This window comes from Dipodomys ordii, unplaced genomic scaffold (genome assembly GCF_000151885.1).
Source record: "Dipodomys ordii isolate 6190 unplaced genomic scaffold, Dord_2.0 Scaffold3, whole genome shotgun sequence".
Taxonomy (NCBI): Eukaryota; Metazoa; Chordata; class Mammalia; order Rodentia; family Heteromyidae; genus Dipodomys; species Dipodomys ordii.
The window spans coordinates 37,562,337-37,577,911 of record NW_012267219.1 but is presented as its reverse complement, the minus strand read 5'-3'; the positions used below and the strand labels follow the sequence as shown (position 1 = coordinate 37,577,911).

Genomic DNA, 15,575 nt, shown 5'->3' with positions numbered 1-15,575 from the left:
TTTTTGCTTATGTGGTGCTGAGGAATCGAACCCAGGGCCTCATGCATGCAAGGCAAGCGCTCTACCACTGAGCCAACTTCCCAGCCCCCGGACCTAAACTCTTGATGACACTGTCTTTTTGAATCTCCTGCACCTTCAATTGTATCTCCTTGGAAGACACAACTTAGCCGATGAAGGGTTATTCTAGCAATGGCTATTTGTGGACTTGAGTGGCTGATCAACCCCATTGGAGTAAGAAGGGGTAAAATGACATTTGTGGAACTATTTCCTGGGGCCTGCAGAATTTCTGGAGACTCAATGCTTCCATGGAGTTGAGGAAGCCTTAGCAAAGCAGCCATAACACATTCAAGCCCAGAGAAGGTGCAGGTAATATCCTGCTTCATACTGTGCCCTTCAGGTCTGCTCTCACCAGTAGAAGGAGGATGGAACGTGGTACCAGAAGTTTCTTTTTTTAAAGTTTTTTCTCTTCTCGTTTTTTTTTTTTTTGTTGTTGTTGTTGAACTTAGGGCCTATGTGTTATTCCAGAACGTTTTCACTCAAGGCTAAGCTCTGCCACTTTGAGCCACAGCACCACTTCCGGTTTTCTGGTGGTTAACTAGAGATGAAAGTCTTATTAATGGATTTTTCTGCCTGAGCTGGCTTTGAATCGTGGGTCTCAGATCTCAGCCTCCTAAGTAGCTAGGATTACAAGGGTAAGCCATAGTTCCTTTTAAAAAATACATTCATGCTACCCTTTTACTTTCCTGCTCAACTCTAGCCCCCAACATGACTTGGTGGAATTTTCAGATAGAACATGGGCTGCTGAGTCAGAAAGTGCTCCTGAGTCACAAACAGCTCTTGCTGGTCACTAGCTGAGTGACGGGAGCTCCCCTCTAGTCTCAAGTTTCTCACCTATAAATGGGTTGTTATAAGGATTTCCCAAGGTGGTGGGTACAGGTAACAAGGTCAAGAATATGGTAGTCTAAGCACTCTGTAATTAATCTGTAGGTTACTCTTACAACTCTCCCAACCAGGTTGTTTTCAGACTCAGTGATGTCTGCCCTCTTTAGTTCATGAATTCTGTTATCAGGATCCTGGAATTTTCCCTGTGCTCCCCTGTGTTCCAGAGAACATTTTAAGGGTAAAGTAAGGTCTATGAAGTCATTTCTTCAGATTCCCATACAGACGTTATTTTGTTTCTCTACAATAATTTCCACCACGGTTTTGTATAGTCTCAGACCCACTTCTCTCTAAAGGAATAAACTTATATGTCAAGAGAATATGAAAAAATAAATAAAATAACAATGATCTCATTTATTGTCCTGCAGGTCTAATCTGTCTTGGGCTGGAAGTGGGGATGATGTATGGATAAGGTCAGTTGATTCATTTCTGAGGGTCAAGCCTTCTACTATTTTCATTTTTTTGGGACTTTGATGTATAAAAACATTGCAGGACACACACACACACACACACACACACACACACACACACACACACACACAGCATTCTTGAGCTACTAAAAGAGCCTTTTTCATAGCCAGAAGACATCATTAAAGAAAGAGAACCCAAGAGAGACCGATAAATAAAGAGGAAGAGGAGAGGATACCATCAAGTATTCAATGTATAGCCTACACGGTTAAACCTTAAAAATATGACACAGAGGGTTGGGAAGGTGGCTTAGCGGTAGAGCGCTTGCCTTGTACAAATGAGGCCCTGGGTTCGATCCCTCAGTACCACATACACAGAAAAAGCCAGAAGTGGCACTGTGGCTCAAGTGGTAAAGTGTTTGCCTTGAGCTGAAGAGCTGAGGGACAGCGCCCAAGCCCCCAAAAAAGAATTAAGCAAGGTTGGGAGGAATGGATGAGAATGTTGAAAGGAGTGAAATTGACCAAGATGCACAGGATGTACAAACTGTTTTGTTAAATGGCAACTCCTGTACAACTCCTAAAAGATAATAATAATAATTAATAATAATAAATATAAAGACCATCCAGGTCTACCTGGATACTAGGATGCCATAACTATGGTATCCACACAGAAGCATACACAAAGAAAACCCCACAATAGGGTGGGGAATGGGGGGGAGGGGGTAACAATGCTTGATAGGAAATACACTCATTACCTTACTCATGTAACTGTAACTCCTCTGTACAGTATCTTTAGAAAAAAAAACACATTAAAAAAAAGAGAGAGAGAAAAGCCCACAACAACATTCACACGTCTTCTCTCAGAGACCGCCAGCATGATAGATGATCATTCCCATCTCCTCTGACATGTGTGGCAGAGGTGGCTTGGGCAGACAGCATGCCTGCCAACACACGTGACCCTCCACCTCAAGAAAAAGTCACCCTCTTTGTCACTGTCACACAAGGAAGCATGAGGAGGCAGTTGGCTTTTGTTCCCTTGGGTTTTGTTTGTTTTAATAGTGATGTTGTTGGACCTTCCCACCGACCTCTTCAATAGCATGAGAGAGGGCCTGGTCCCATTGACTTCACTGTGGTCAGAAGGGGTGGTAGCAACGCCCTTTTGCCTTCTTTCTGCTTAACCCCTGACGGCTAAGCAGAAGGCCGGGCATCTTCAGATACACACTCCTACATTGTATAGTCTTCCCTACATAGTGCCCTCTGCTGGAAGGGAGCTGTGGTCCAGCTCGGGATGGAGGTGGGGACAGACAGACAGACAGACAGACACACACACACACACACACACACACACACACACCCCTGCCATCACTCACTGCAATCCTGGCTGTCTACAGTCCACTAGGTTCTAGAAAATGCAGCTCAGGCACAGCTTGCCCTTGGCCAGTCATCTCTGCTTCATCCCTGACAGTCTGTGTCACAGCTCTAGTGACAGCTGAGCAGTCTGGAACTCCTGACACTCTACCAGAAGAGTGAGCGAGCGAATGAGAGGGTGATGTTGTCATTCTCCCCAGTAAAAATAACAGTCTCCTTGAGTAACTACTGCAAGCCAGGTATGGTCTTCGTGGCGCCCTCACACCCCCTTTTAATTCGAGTAAAGCCTCGGGGAGTAGGAGCCATTCATAGCTCCATTTTGCAGATGTCAAAATTTGATCCCCCAGAAAATGGTGACACATAAGCCAGGTGCTGGTGGCTCACATCTATAATCCTAGCTATTCAGGAAGCTGAGATCTGAGGAGTGCGGTTCAAAGCCAGCCTGGGCAGGAAAGTCTGTGAGACTCTTTTCTCTAATTAAGCACCAAAAAGCTGGAAGTGGAGATGCGGCTCAAGTGGTAGAGTGCTAGCCTTGAGCAAAAGAGCTCAGCAACCGCATCCAGGCCCCAATTTCAAGCCCCATAACCAACAAAAAAATCAACAACAACAACAAAAACCCAGTGACACATCCAGGTTTCCCTCTGGTTAAGAAGGGGCTGGGGCTGGATCAGATCTCTTGATACCCACGAAAGAAGATGAGGGAGCCAAGAGCCAACGAATGGATGGCCTTTAAGGATTTCACCTTCTCTGTTGGCAACTTCAGGTTCTTTGTTTTTTCTTCCAGAAAAACCAAAGTCTCCAGATGACATGTCACAGGAGGATAGTCTATGTAGGCCAGCTGTGTAGTCCCCGTTCCCAGCAGACATCTCCCTGCGCCCCCAAGAAGCCCCCCAGAGGGGCGGCAAGGGCTGAGTCCTCTGAGTCAGTTGCAGGTACAGTCTACCCTGTGCAACCCAGGGACTGGACAGCTGGCCCCTCTTCTGTGCCTCTATCCCAAGGTCCCCTTCATTGGCTTTCTTCACCCCAGCCTGCTGAAGGACGTGCCCACGTGACACTGAAGAGAAGCAAATCATGCTCTAGCTGCTGGCAGAATGTTTGCCCCTGCTCCATCTTGGAGACAGAAAATGCCTAGTAGCCAGGCTGGGAGGTCCTACATGGGGATATTGTAATTCGCAGCTGAACTGCCCTGAATGATTCCCCCAGCAGCAGCCAGGTGTACCTGGGGGCAGGTGGCAGAATATAAATCGGGACAAAGGAGGGAACACAGACTTTGGATCAGAAGACTCGATGCAAAGCCCAGCTTCATCATGGATGCCCTCGTGCCTCAGTTTCCTCAGGTTAAAAATGAAGGCAACAATCTCATCAGCATGGCTTTGCTCTGAAGAGGAAAAGGTAAAACTCATGTGAAGTCCCTATGCAGGGTCCAATCCAGAGACCTGAGAATGGACCCAGGTTCACGTCGTAAGGGGAGGCTGCACACTCAGAGCTGGGTTCTACAAAGACTGTCCTGTGTGCTGTGTGGAGAAATGCTGCAGGGAGACAAAGTCAGGAGCCAACAGGCAGGAAGCTGGTACGACAGCTCTGGGCAGCTGGGGCCCTGCTTCTGGTGGCTCTGAGCACCCAGAGACCAGCTAAGCAGTGCTCCACGTCAGCCCATCGCAGATGCTGGTCATGAAGACAACTTGACAGTCTAGCTCTTATTCTTCTCATTCTGTAGGAGAGGAAGCTCAGGAAGGTCAAGGTCAAGTCTTACTGGCATTCTAAGGCCAGTTCCTCAAAGACACTGCTTCCTGATCTTGGACCCAGGGAGTTGCCATCACATGAATGACCCCAGAGGGGTAAAGGGTGTGTGAGAGGGGGGAAGGGAAGGATGGATGGAACAGGAGGAAGTCCTCTGCTGAGCTGAATTAATGCTGAGCTAGCCAGGATGCTTGGTAAATAATCATACTCTGTGGGAAGTGGAGTTGTGGCTTACGTGGTAGAGAGCTAGCCTTGAGCAAAAGAAGCTCAGGCTTAGTACCTAGGCCCGAGTTCAAGCCCCAGGACTAGCACACACACACAAGAAAACCCCAAACAAAAGAATCTTGCCAGGCATTGGTGGCTCATGTCTGTAATCCTAGCTACTTAGGAGACTTAGATCTGAGGATCATGGTGATTTGAAGCCAGCCTGAACAGAAAAGTCTGTGAGACTCTCCAATAAACTACTCAGAAAAAGCCAGAAGTGGCACTGTGGCTCAAGTGGTAGAGCTCAAGCCTTGAGTAAAAGAAGCCCAGGGGCAGTGCCCAGACTCTGAGTTCAAGCCCCAGGACTGGCACCAAAAAGAAAAGAAAAGAAAAGTAACAGTTGAGGGCAAGGAGCAGAGTGGGGGGTCTGAACCTCTATATGATGGGGCCGAGACCGGGCCAAAGCAAGCGGGGTTCCTTACAGCACTAGTTTCTAGATCTAGCTGGGCCACAGAGTAACTACTGGGGCTTGTGTGATTCTGCCCTGGTGGCCACAGCCACAACCTCCCAGTTGGGGGCTGGGAGGAACAGACACGCTGTCTGTTAACCATTCCATTCGGGAGGGCAATTGTCAACTTAGAAGCCTGGGGGACGGTGCTGTGCAAAAGATGGCACAATGAAGTGTACTCATGCTCTGATTCAACACGTGTTTTCTAGCCTCTCAGGGTCCAGGGCATCTGAAGCACTAGCTCTTGGGATTTCTCCCCATGCTCCATCTCTGAGGCTGACTATAGTTCTTCCCAGCATCTGCTGGTCCTGGGCGGAGCCATTTCAGAAGAGAACAGCCCCAAGGATCTTCCTTGGCATCCAGGCCTCCCACAGCCTTTAATCCCTCAGCTCATAGGAGCAGCACTGTCTTAAGTGTAGTGATATCTTGTAATAAATCTTCTGGGATGCTCCATCCCAGGGTCCTGATGCAGCAGTCACATCCCTCTGAAGAGACAGTTGAGCCGGACTGGCTCTTATGGAGATGCACAGCTGGGGGCCCTGCTCAGAATCTGGCTCAGGATCTGCCCTCCAAAACCCCAGGCGGAGTGGTTCTCCTCTGAAGCCTCGTGCTGCATACCAAGTCCTCTCAGCTTGACCCAGTAACACAAGCACTGTCCTCAGCCCTGCCAGGTAGGAGTCCATTTTCTCATCAGAGCATCCCTGTGGCCTAAGTCCTAGTCAGCCTGTAGATGTCAATGCAAATTGCTTAAGGTCACACAGCTAGCATGGCATGGAAGGGTTTCAAACTCAGGGAATCTGGCTCCAGGATCCGTGTGTGTGTGTGTGTGTGTGTGTGTGTGTGTGTGTGTGTTTCTCATTGTGGCAGGCTGAGTTTAGATTTTAGGGTGAGAGCAGAGCATCTCTTGTTCCATGTTTGTTCTAGGCCTGCTTTCCCTTCCACATGTTATATCTAGGTTTCCATCCTAAATTCTTGGGGCCTTTCAGGCTCAGAGTTCTTCATCACCGCTCCTATCACCATCACTAGCTCACATGGGAACTTCTCCTGACTCTGTGGGGTCCCATCGGGAGGCTGTGTTCTAGCCCTTTCCATCAGACAGGTTCAAGCATCCCTGGCTGTTTCCTCTCTAGTCCCCAATGTTCTTCCATGGGTTACGAAATAACAAGGAGCCCTAGACTCAACACCAACTGGAGCCCTGGGTTCATTTCTTTCTTTCTTTCTTTTTTTTTTTTAATTTAATTTTATTTTATTTGTGAACATACTGTACAGAGGGGTTACAATTACATGGGCAGGATAATGCATACATTTCTTACCAGGCTTTGTTGCTCCTCCTTTGTTTACCCTTCACATCCCTTCCCAGCCTCCCCCCTCCCTATCCCAATCCCAATCCTTCCCCTCCCCCTCCACCCCCGCACCGACGTTGTAAAGCTCGTTTTAGACATGACAACTTGTACTTCTCATTGTTGCAACAGGTCCACCTGTATCCTTCTTTCTTGTCGGTCGTGGGGCCTGAACTCTGGACCTGGGCACTGCCCCTCAGCTCTTCAGCTCAAGGCTAGCATTCTACCACTTAAGCCACAGTACCCTCTCTGGCTTTTTCTGCTTACATGGTGTTGAGGAATCAAACCCATGACCTTATGCATGCAAGGCAAGCACTCTACCACTGAGCCACCTTCCCAGCCCCAGAGCCCTGGGTTCTAAACACCATCTTGACCCTGGGGATGACAAGAGGTTGGAGCGAGGCCCCAGAGGAGGTTTGGTAGCATTGTGCAGTGGATAGGAAACCCAGGGCAAGGGACAAGCACTGTAAGTCCAGGTACAGAGGAGAAACTAGAGCCCCACATTGCTAAGCCACAGTGCTGCCCAGGAGGGAGGGCATAAAGTCCTTGTTCCCAGAGGAGGGGCTGAGAGTGACCGAAGAGTGACCCTGCACTGGGCATCAGCATGATGAGCCCTGAGAACCCAAGCCATTCGCCCTTAACCTGACCTGACCACCACTGCGGGGTGGGGAGTGTGGGGAGAAAACAGCTGCTGTGGACCACAAACCACTTACAAAAACCCCACCCTGGGCAGAGCCATCCACCCACCTTCCCAGGAGGAAATACAGTAAGACAGGGCTCAGGCACATAGACAGTGAGGCTCAGTATCTACCAGCCATTGGTTTCCCCTCCAAATGTTGCTCATCTTACAATGCATTTATATCCTAACAAATCCATGGTAAACTGAAAATGCACCTAACCAAGTGAGTATGGGTTCAGGCTGGCCTGCCTTCAACGTGCTCAGAATGCACGTGCTAGCATTCACTGTAGGACACCGGTGAGGTCTCACCTTAGGATGGCAGAGCTGACGGACATTCCGACTGCGGCCACTGCCCAGCATCCCATCACACACCGCTAGCTAGGAAAAGATCCAAGCAAAATCCAAACAAAATCTGAAGTATCGTTTCTAGCAGGTACATATTGCCAGCACACCGGCCAAGGTGGAGCACTGGAAGTTGAACTCCTATAATTTAGGGACCATCAGTAGAAATACTTCTCCAATCCTTCTTTCTTCCCCTTGACCTGGGGAGTCCCTGCGTCTGTGCCTGTTGCTATGGGAAATGAAACCCAGACTCCTTTCCTGGGTGATCTGGTTTATCTAGAGGATCCCTTAAAGGACTCCCAAGTCTCACGATCTTTCCCTGATCCCTAACACCTTAGTTGTGAGACTCTGGGGTGGTTCTCACGATCTTTCCCCTATCCCTAACACATTAGTTATGAAACTCTGCAATAGTTACCTAACTTCTCTAGCCCTTAATTTCCCCCTCTGTAAAATGGGGGTAACAACGCCCTTCATAGAGAATCCTTTGATAATGTACATAACATACAATATTTAACTGTTTAAGTTAACACCTGACTCAAAGCTTCATGAAGTAGCTATTATTATAATGTGCACTGAAAACACGCAGTGCCAACTGTGTGCTTAGGGCCTGTCTATCATGCCATTCAGCTGTGTATTATTTATGAAATGCCCCTTCACGCCCGGCATGCTCAATACTTCGCAGCTGTTCTCTCTGACAAGGACAACTGTTCGAAGGTGCCAGGGATACCAGTGGGAATAGGCCGTCCACATTTCACCCTCTTTCTCCTGTCATTCCCCCAATTAGACCGAGAGCTCCTGTCACCCAGCTGACTGCTGAGGCGTCAGGCTGGCTCCGGCTTCCCAGATGGCTTAGTGCTTTCTCTGTACGCAGTGGGTTTCTTCTGTCTGCTGGCCACCGTCCCAAGTAGTACAGATAGCCCCTCCCAGATGAAGCTGGGCCAGTTTGAGCCAGCCAGGCACTGGACAGGTGCCACCAGACCAGGGGCAGTTACTCTTATCTTTAATTAGCAGTCATAATAAGCGACAAGGCCCAGGGGTGACCCCGCAGATGGCAAGCCACTCTGCTCTGAGTGATAAATTGGGAGTATTTGAGTCTGCGAATGGCAGTATTCACACTGGGCTAATGTGGCTGCCCGCCCTACACCTGCTGTTGGGCCTTACTGCATGGGGAGGTGGGGAGTGAGTGGCTAGGCTAGCCCAGGATAAAAGATGCTAGGCAAGCGTGTGGTGAAGAGGACAGGCCCCTGGCTTTCTCACCCCATGATTTGGAAAGGAGGCACTCAACTACAATCGAGCCCCAGTAGTGGGAAAAGTCTTGTGAAGAAGTAGCAGTTATAACCACCATAAAGCTGTTGGGTTTATAGACTTGAACAGTGTGAGGAAGGGTGGCTCAAGCCTGGACTCCTAGCGACTTGGGAGTCAGGGATCCAGGGATACCAAGTTGAGGTTTGCCCGAGTATAGAAGTTCTTGAGACTCCACCTCAATCGATGTCTGGACATGGTGTATGTGCCTGCCTTCCCAGCTCCAGGGTAAGCACAATGGTTGGGTGCATGCCAGATACCCCTAGCAACATAGAGAGGATTGTAGCCGAGGTTGGCCTAGCATTAAAGTGCTAGAGATGTGGTTCAAGTGGTAGGGCATGTGCCCAGAAAGCTCAAGTCCTGAGTTCAATCCTTAGTACTACCAAAAAGTATAATGAATGAATGAATGAATAAGAATTGAAGAAGGACAACAACTTCTTCATATTTTTATCACTCTATTGTTAAGGTCTTGAGGGTTTTTGGCATTGCTGACTGTGCTTGACGCGACCCAGGCTGTTCTACTTAATCCTCACACAATCTGTGGGTGTTGCTGCAATCCTGGGAATGAGTAAACCAAGTCCCAGAATGGTCAGATGACGTGTTTGAGGTCAACTACCTACCTTTGGGCAAAGCCAGGATTTGAACCAAGACTGCCTGGTATCTCATTAGCACTAAGCCTCCTCGGTGCATCGTCAATATAGCCCCTCTTACCTTCCTTCCTGTTCTACTTTGGGGAGCCAGCTACCCACAGGAAGTCCACACTCTGCTCCCATGATCCTTTGGACTCCGGCTGTAGGTGAGGCCTGCCGCTGTCAGGAGCTGCCTGTGGCTGGGACTGGCTGAGTGGTGGTAAGAATGTGCTGTCCTTTGGGCTTCTGGGATCCATCTCTCTATGAACAGCAAACATGCTACTTATCAGATCTGTGCAATCCCCCACCACAACCGTCTTTCATGGAGGAGGAAGCTGAGACAGGGATGGTAGATGTCAGCCTTCAATGTCAGGAAGCCCTGCTACTATCTGCTGGACCCCACTTTTTTTTTGCAAGGGGGTGGGGGGGGGAGTCGGTCATGGGGCTTGATCTCAGGGCCTGAGTGCTATCCAGGCTACCACAACTCCACTTCTGGTTTTCTGGTGGTTCATTGGAGATAAGAATCTCATGGACTTCCTGCCAGGCTGGCTTTGAACCGGGATCCTCAGTTAGTATTACAGCCCTCTGCTGGACCCCATTTTAGCAGTGGCACAGGGCAGGACAACAGAAAGTACCTGGCGGATGAGTGGCTGTTATCATTAACTGCTAGAAATCACAGGTTTGAGGCCTAGAAAATTGTTGGTACAGTAAACACAGTATTCATGTTACTTCTTAAGAACAACAGAATCGACCCCCACCTCCACCCCAACCCCTGCCTTCTACCAAGGCCCTTTACATCAAAACGGATGATGGTATTTATTGAATTACTATTCTTCCCCACATTGGAACCTAAGGTCCACAGATCAGGATGCTAGATGCTTGGCTTAAATAAAACAGTGCCCAATACAGACCACGTGCTCCATGAAGACCCTTCTAGATAAAAATGAGACCCCTGCTTCATTTCCAGCAGGTAGGAAATGCCCTCAGCTTAAGATCTGCAATTTTGGGGGCTGGGGACATCCACACCTAGCCTTGTCCAGGGGGAACTTGGAAGTGGCCTTGTTTTCTTCAAAGTCTCCCAATTGTAGCCAGCCTCTTCCCACAGTGTCTTACACACTCAGTCCCTTGCTGCCTCCTGTCCTCTTACCCACCACGGTCCCTTTCCCACAAGTCAGAGTCCCTTTAAACTTTCAGTCATGAGATTCCTGACTCCCCCCCCCCTTTTTTCCTGATTAATACAATGCCAACCCTGGCACCAGTGGCTCACCCTAGCTCCACAGGAGGCTGAGATCTGAGGATTGCAGTTCCAAAACCAGCCTGGGCAGACAGATTCAAGAATCTCCTATCTCCAATCAGCCAGCACAAAGCTAGGCGTGGAAGAGGGGCTCCAACGGTAGAGTACTAGCCTTGAGCAGAAAAAGCTGCAAGGCCCTGAGTTCAAGCCCCAATACTGGCACATGCAAACAACTAAAAACAACCATGCAGATCCCTGTTGCTGAGACTTATGTCTGGGACCTTCTGCTCTCAGTACAGCAGGCTTCAGCTCCTGTGGGCAGGGCTGCTGGACTCTGATCAAGGGCCCAGGAGTGGACTTTGTGTCTTGCTGATGAAAAGCATGAAGGAGTTTCAGAAAACCCAAGAATCTAGCAGGTCAGGGCGAGGAGGAGGGGTCTCTGCAGGTACCCCACCTGCATGTCGTCTACTCCGGGGTCTCTGCCTTGGATCCCGTCTGGAGCGATGTGTCAGTAGCTACGTGGAGCCCTTAGAAGCCAGCCATACCTCTGCTTTGTGTTTCCCAGTGAGCGGTGAAGTGGCTCCAGAGGGAACAGCCAAAGGAAACAGCCTCCATCAACAAAAAGAGGGGCAGCCTTTGATGAGGGGCGGGCCTTTCCCTCAGTCTCTTTGTGAGCGGGAAAAGCAGGAGAATATGGTTCACCATGTCCCGGCCCTGGTTGCTCTGGAGTTCTGAGAGGGTCAAGATTAAGTTGGGTCTTCTGTCTGGGTGCAGGATGTGTACCTGCATATATGAATGCATGCGTACAAGCATATGCAAGTGTGAGCATGAGCATGCATGCACACATCTCAATGCACACATGTGTCTGAGTACTTATGTGCCCACAGATGTGCATGGGTATATCCTTGTGTGTGTGTATGTGTGTGTGTGCACGTGTCTGTGTGTTTTGGAGCTAGGATTTAAATAGCATCCAGGACTTTGCTAAGCAGGTCGGACGGTAGCTTCTGCTTAGAGACAGTCACTGGAATTCATTTCATGTAACTATTACCAAGTGTTGTGGTTGGCCTTGAGGACAAGGGGGAGGGGGGGTGGGAGAGATAGGCCCATGTGGGCCGGAGGAACTTCCTGTAGGTTGTCTGTGCTCTGCCAGGCCAGGCCTGCTTTGGGCACAGCCTACCCACTGGGAGCTCTGGTGTGAGCTGGGTATGACCATCGGCCCGTGGCCAGCACACACAGCGGTAGCAAAATACAAAAGCCGGCTCTGTTGTGGTCCTTGCTGAGACCAGGTTGCCATCTGTGGAGATGGGTTCCAAGCCCCTCCAGTGCTTTCTGCACCCCCCTTCTGCCAGTGGCAAGCCAGGCTCTGCTATGGAAGGATTGCAGTTGGCTATGTCATGAAACTAAGCCCAGAAACAGCATCCTGTTACTGAGTGTATAGCAGCCAGGCTGGGGCAGGTCTCAAGGCGCCACATGGACAAACTGGTTTGCATCCTTTGCAGCAATGTCAGGTAGACACTGAGGGGCACTGTCCCTTTTCAGAACCCTCTGGGCCAGAGGCATTCTTGGAACTTCACAGAGACAGTAGATTCACTGTGTATTATGTAATGACTGCAAGGGATCCAAGATGGAGCTATAACAAAGTGCCTAAAGGCTTTTTGTTGTTCTTGTTGTTGTTCAGTACTAGCGTTTGAACTCTGGGCTTTTCTGCTTGCTGCGTAAGCACTCTACAATGAAAGCTATGTCTCTAGTCCTTTTGGGCTGGGTGTTTAGATACGGTCTTGCATGTTTTCCTTGGGCTGATCTAAATCTTGATTCATCCTATGGCTGTGATTACAGAGAGGAACTTCCACTCCCATTTAAAAAAAGTTTCAACTAGGGTCTCACTATTCCCCTCCTCATCCCCTCACCCCCTCGCCCCCTAGCTTGCTCTGGATCACAATACTTCTGATTCTAGGCATGGGCCATCATGTCCGATGATGAGCCTTACGTTCTTTCAACTTAGTTTAGCTGCCAAATGCATTTGTGCTGAACATAGGTAGAGGGGTGGCGGGGATGCCTTCTGTTTTCCAGAGGCTTCTGGGTTTTGAAGTTGCAGAGTGGGTAGTGGGATGGGGGATGTGAACCGAGTCAGGGGTAGCTCCTGGGTTCACAGGCAGGCAGAGTGACTTCCAGCCCCACCTCACCTCTCAGACTTATGGCTTTACACACACACCCAGGCTTTGCCATAGGAACCAATCACAAGGTCTGGGAGCAAGCCAGGCTGGTTGTTCCTATTTGCATTCCCAAATTCTGTATCTACTGCCTTGAATGCCACCATTTCTCTCTGCCAGACAATTTCTATTCATTCTTTGAAGGCCCTTTCCTCTGTGATTCATATGTAATCCTGATTACCCTGGGTTCTCTCACAGTTGTGGGGCTTGATCTCTGGGCCTGGGCGCTGTCCCTCAGCTCAAGGCAAGCGCTCTACCACTTGAGCCACAGCACCACTTCTGTTTTTTCTGGTGGTTCATTGGAGATTAAGAGTCTCACAGCCTTTCCTGCTTTGAACCACAATCCTCAGATTGCAGCCTCTTGAGTAGCTAGGATTACAGGCATGAGCCACCAGTGCCCAGCTTGCTGCACAACTTCTTGTTCAACAATCCCAGGGCACTTTCCAATGTGTGCTTAATCTAGGCTCTGCATGCTCTTTGCTTTCCAAAACAAAAATTGCCACTGACTCCAAATGCCACTCTCTGCAAAAGTCCAAGGACGCCCTCCCTGTCCCCCCCCCCCAGTCACACATCCACCTGTGGTCATGGTGGCTTGCAGGTTCCTCGTGCTCTGGGCTCTCTTTCACACATCAACCCTTCCCAATGCCACCAAAAAACCCTCTCCCAGCAGGTGCCTACAAGGTGACGGACATCTGTGGTCAGGGTGGGTGGCCCTGAGGGGACGTTCACACTATGGGAACACCACCTGCCTCCAGCTGAAGCGGGGGTTCTGAGCTCACATGTGCAGCCTTCTATACCAGCACTTGGGTCTCCCACCTTCTCCCCAGCTGGTCTTCCCTGTCTGCCTTGTCCACCTCTCAAGTTCAAGCCCACTTCTTCCTCCCTCCGTGCTGTCTCCCCAGAGCCCCTTTCCACCCTGTCCTGGCCCACCCCCTGGTGTCAGGCTCCCCTCTTCCACCATGAGCAGAGCCTCCTGTCTCCCCCGACCCCGCAGCAGGCAGCGTCCTGGAGGGAGAGGGGGAGAGGGTACTGCAGGCAGCCGTGCACATGCGCACTGCGCTGCTGCTGCTGGCTCTTCGTGGTGCCCGACTTCCCCAAGCCTTCCTGTTTGGCTCAGCTGTGGCTTCAGTGTTTAGAACAAAGCTAGACACACAGTAGGGCTTCTGGAAGCAATCATGGGAAGAGTGACTTCAAGGGAAATGAAGCATTTTGAGGAACAACAGCAAGCACAGAGCTAGATCTCATAGGAGAGAGCATGCAAGACAGTGGTGTGTGTGATCCCGTGATTGGGTGGGGAGGGGAGATTGAGGGCTGGATCGGAGACTATGTGAAGGTAGGAAGAGACCTGACAGTGGGTGCATGAGGTCAGGTGTACACACAGCCAGAGGCCTGAGGGCTGAGCAAAGCAGCAGCCTTGTGATCGAGCACCGCCAGCGGAGGGCTTGACGCCAGGATAAAGGCCTCGGCTATGGATCTCCCTCCCTGGTATCACCAGAAAGGAGGAGGGAGGTCTTGCCCTCCTTCCTCACCCCTCCATCCTCATACCCAAACTCTTTGGAACGACACCATGGCATTTAGTCATGGGGCTTGAACTCTGGACCTGGGCGCTGTCCCTTAGCTCTTCAGCTCAAGGCTAGTGCTCTACCGCTTGAGCCACAGCGCCACTTCTGGCTTTTTCAGTTTATTTGGTGCTGAGGAATCGAACCCAGGGCCTCATGCATGTAAGGCAAGCACTCTACCACTGAGCCACCTGCCCAGCCCCCTCAGCAGCCTGCTTAAAGCCAATAAACTATCAGTGAGGTCCTCCTACGTGCCACGCTTGGCTGGCTAGGGCTCCACGGTTTGAGGGGACAGGGATGTAAGCAGCTGATCCTAATGTCATGAGCTTCCACACTGGGCCTGTCTGCCTAGTAGGGTGGTGGGTGGTACTCACACTCTTGTAACCTGGAGAAAGTCTCTTTATCTCTGTGCCTCAAGCAATCAGGGCGCTACCCTCCCCAGCTGCTGTGTGGTGGAAACCAGTTAATCTGCATGGAGCCTAGCATCACCTCAGCCCCTTCTTCTTTCAAGGCAGAAGCATCCGCCCTTCTCCAGCTTTGCCAGCTGCACATGGTGCCTGCCACTTCCCAGCACCCCCTGGGTGGGCCTGGGACATAAAGGAGCCCTGGGAGAGAAGCCCTGCTCTGTCAACTGCTCATCTGTTAGCTGTTCCCCCAGATAACAAGCCTACCCTGACCACCATCTTAGCACCTGCTGATCCTTCTGCCTGCCTAATTCCCCCAGATCACCAGCTGGCTTCTTCCCTCACCATTTTCAGGTCTCTGCAAACTCACTCACAGAGGCTTCTGCCAGCTACTGCATGAACACACACACACACACACACACAAGGCAGGATGCCCACCAGGCTGCTTCTACACCTGACTCCATTAGCCCCTCTCAGAGTCATGCTTCCTCTCTCTCTCCTAGGGCTGTGCTGGCAGAGCCAGGGAGAGCATTTGCTTCTGCCCCTGGTTCTCAGATGCAATGACAGCGGTTCAGAGCTGGGCAGAGCCGTCCACAGTCCCACAGGTCATTGATGGCACACAGGGACCAATACCTCTGAGGTTCCAGGCAAGAATGGTTCTCTAGACACCAAGGTGGAAGGGAGGGGGGCTTGGGACCCATAGCAAAGCA

At 50.3% G+C, this 15,575-nt stretch overlaps 1 protein-coding gene across 1 annotated transcript in view; it reads right to left on the bottom strand.

Annotated features, from left to right (window-relative positions):
* The window catches only part of LOC105987797 (ankyrin repeat and BTB/POZ domain-containing protein BTBD11-like), a 110,993-nt gene extending 101,474 nt beyond the window's left edge, over positions 1-9,519 (bottom strand). The window contains exons 1-2 of the mRNA XM_013019168.1: positions 9,450-9,519; positions 3,934-4,092 (exon numbers count right to left, since the gene is read on the bottom strand). Of these exons, the coding sequence (XP_012874622.1) occupies positions 3,934-4,092; positions 9,450-9,519 (229 nt within the window). The remainder of the gene's footprint in view (positions 1-3,933; positions 4,093-9,449) is intronic.
* Positions 9,520-15,575: the final 6,056 nt, after the last annotated feature.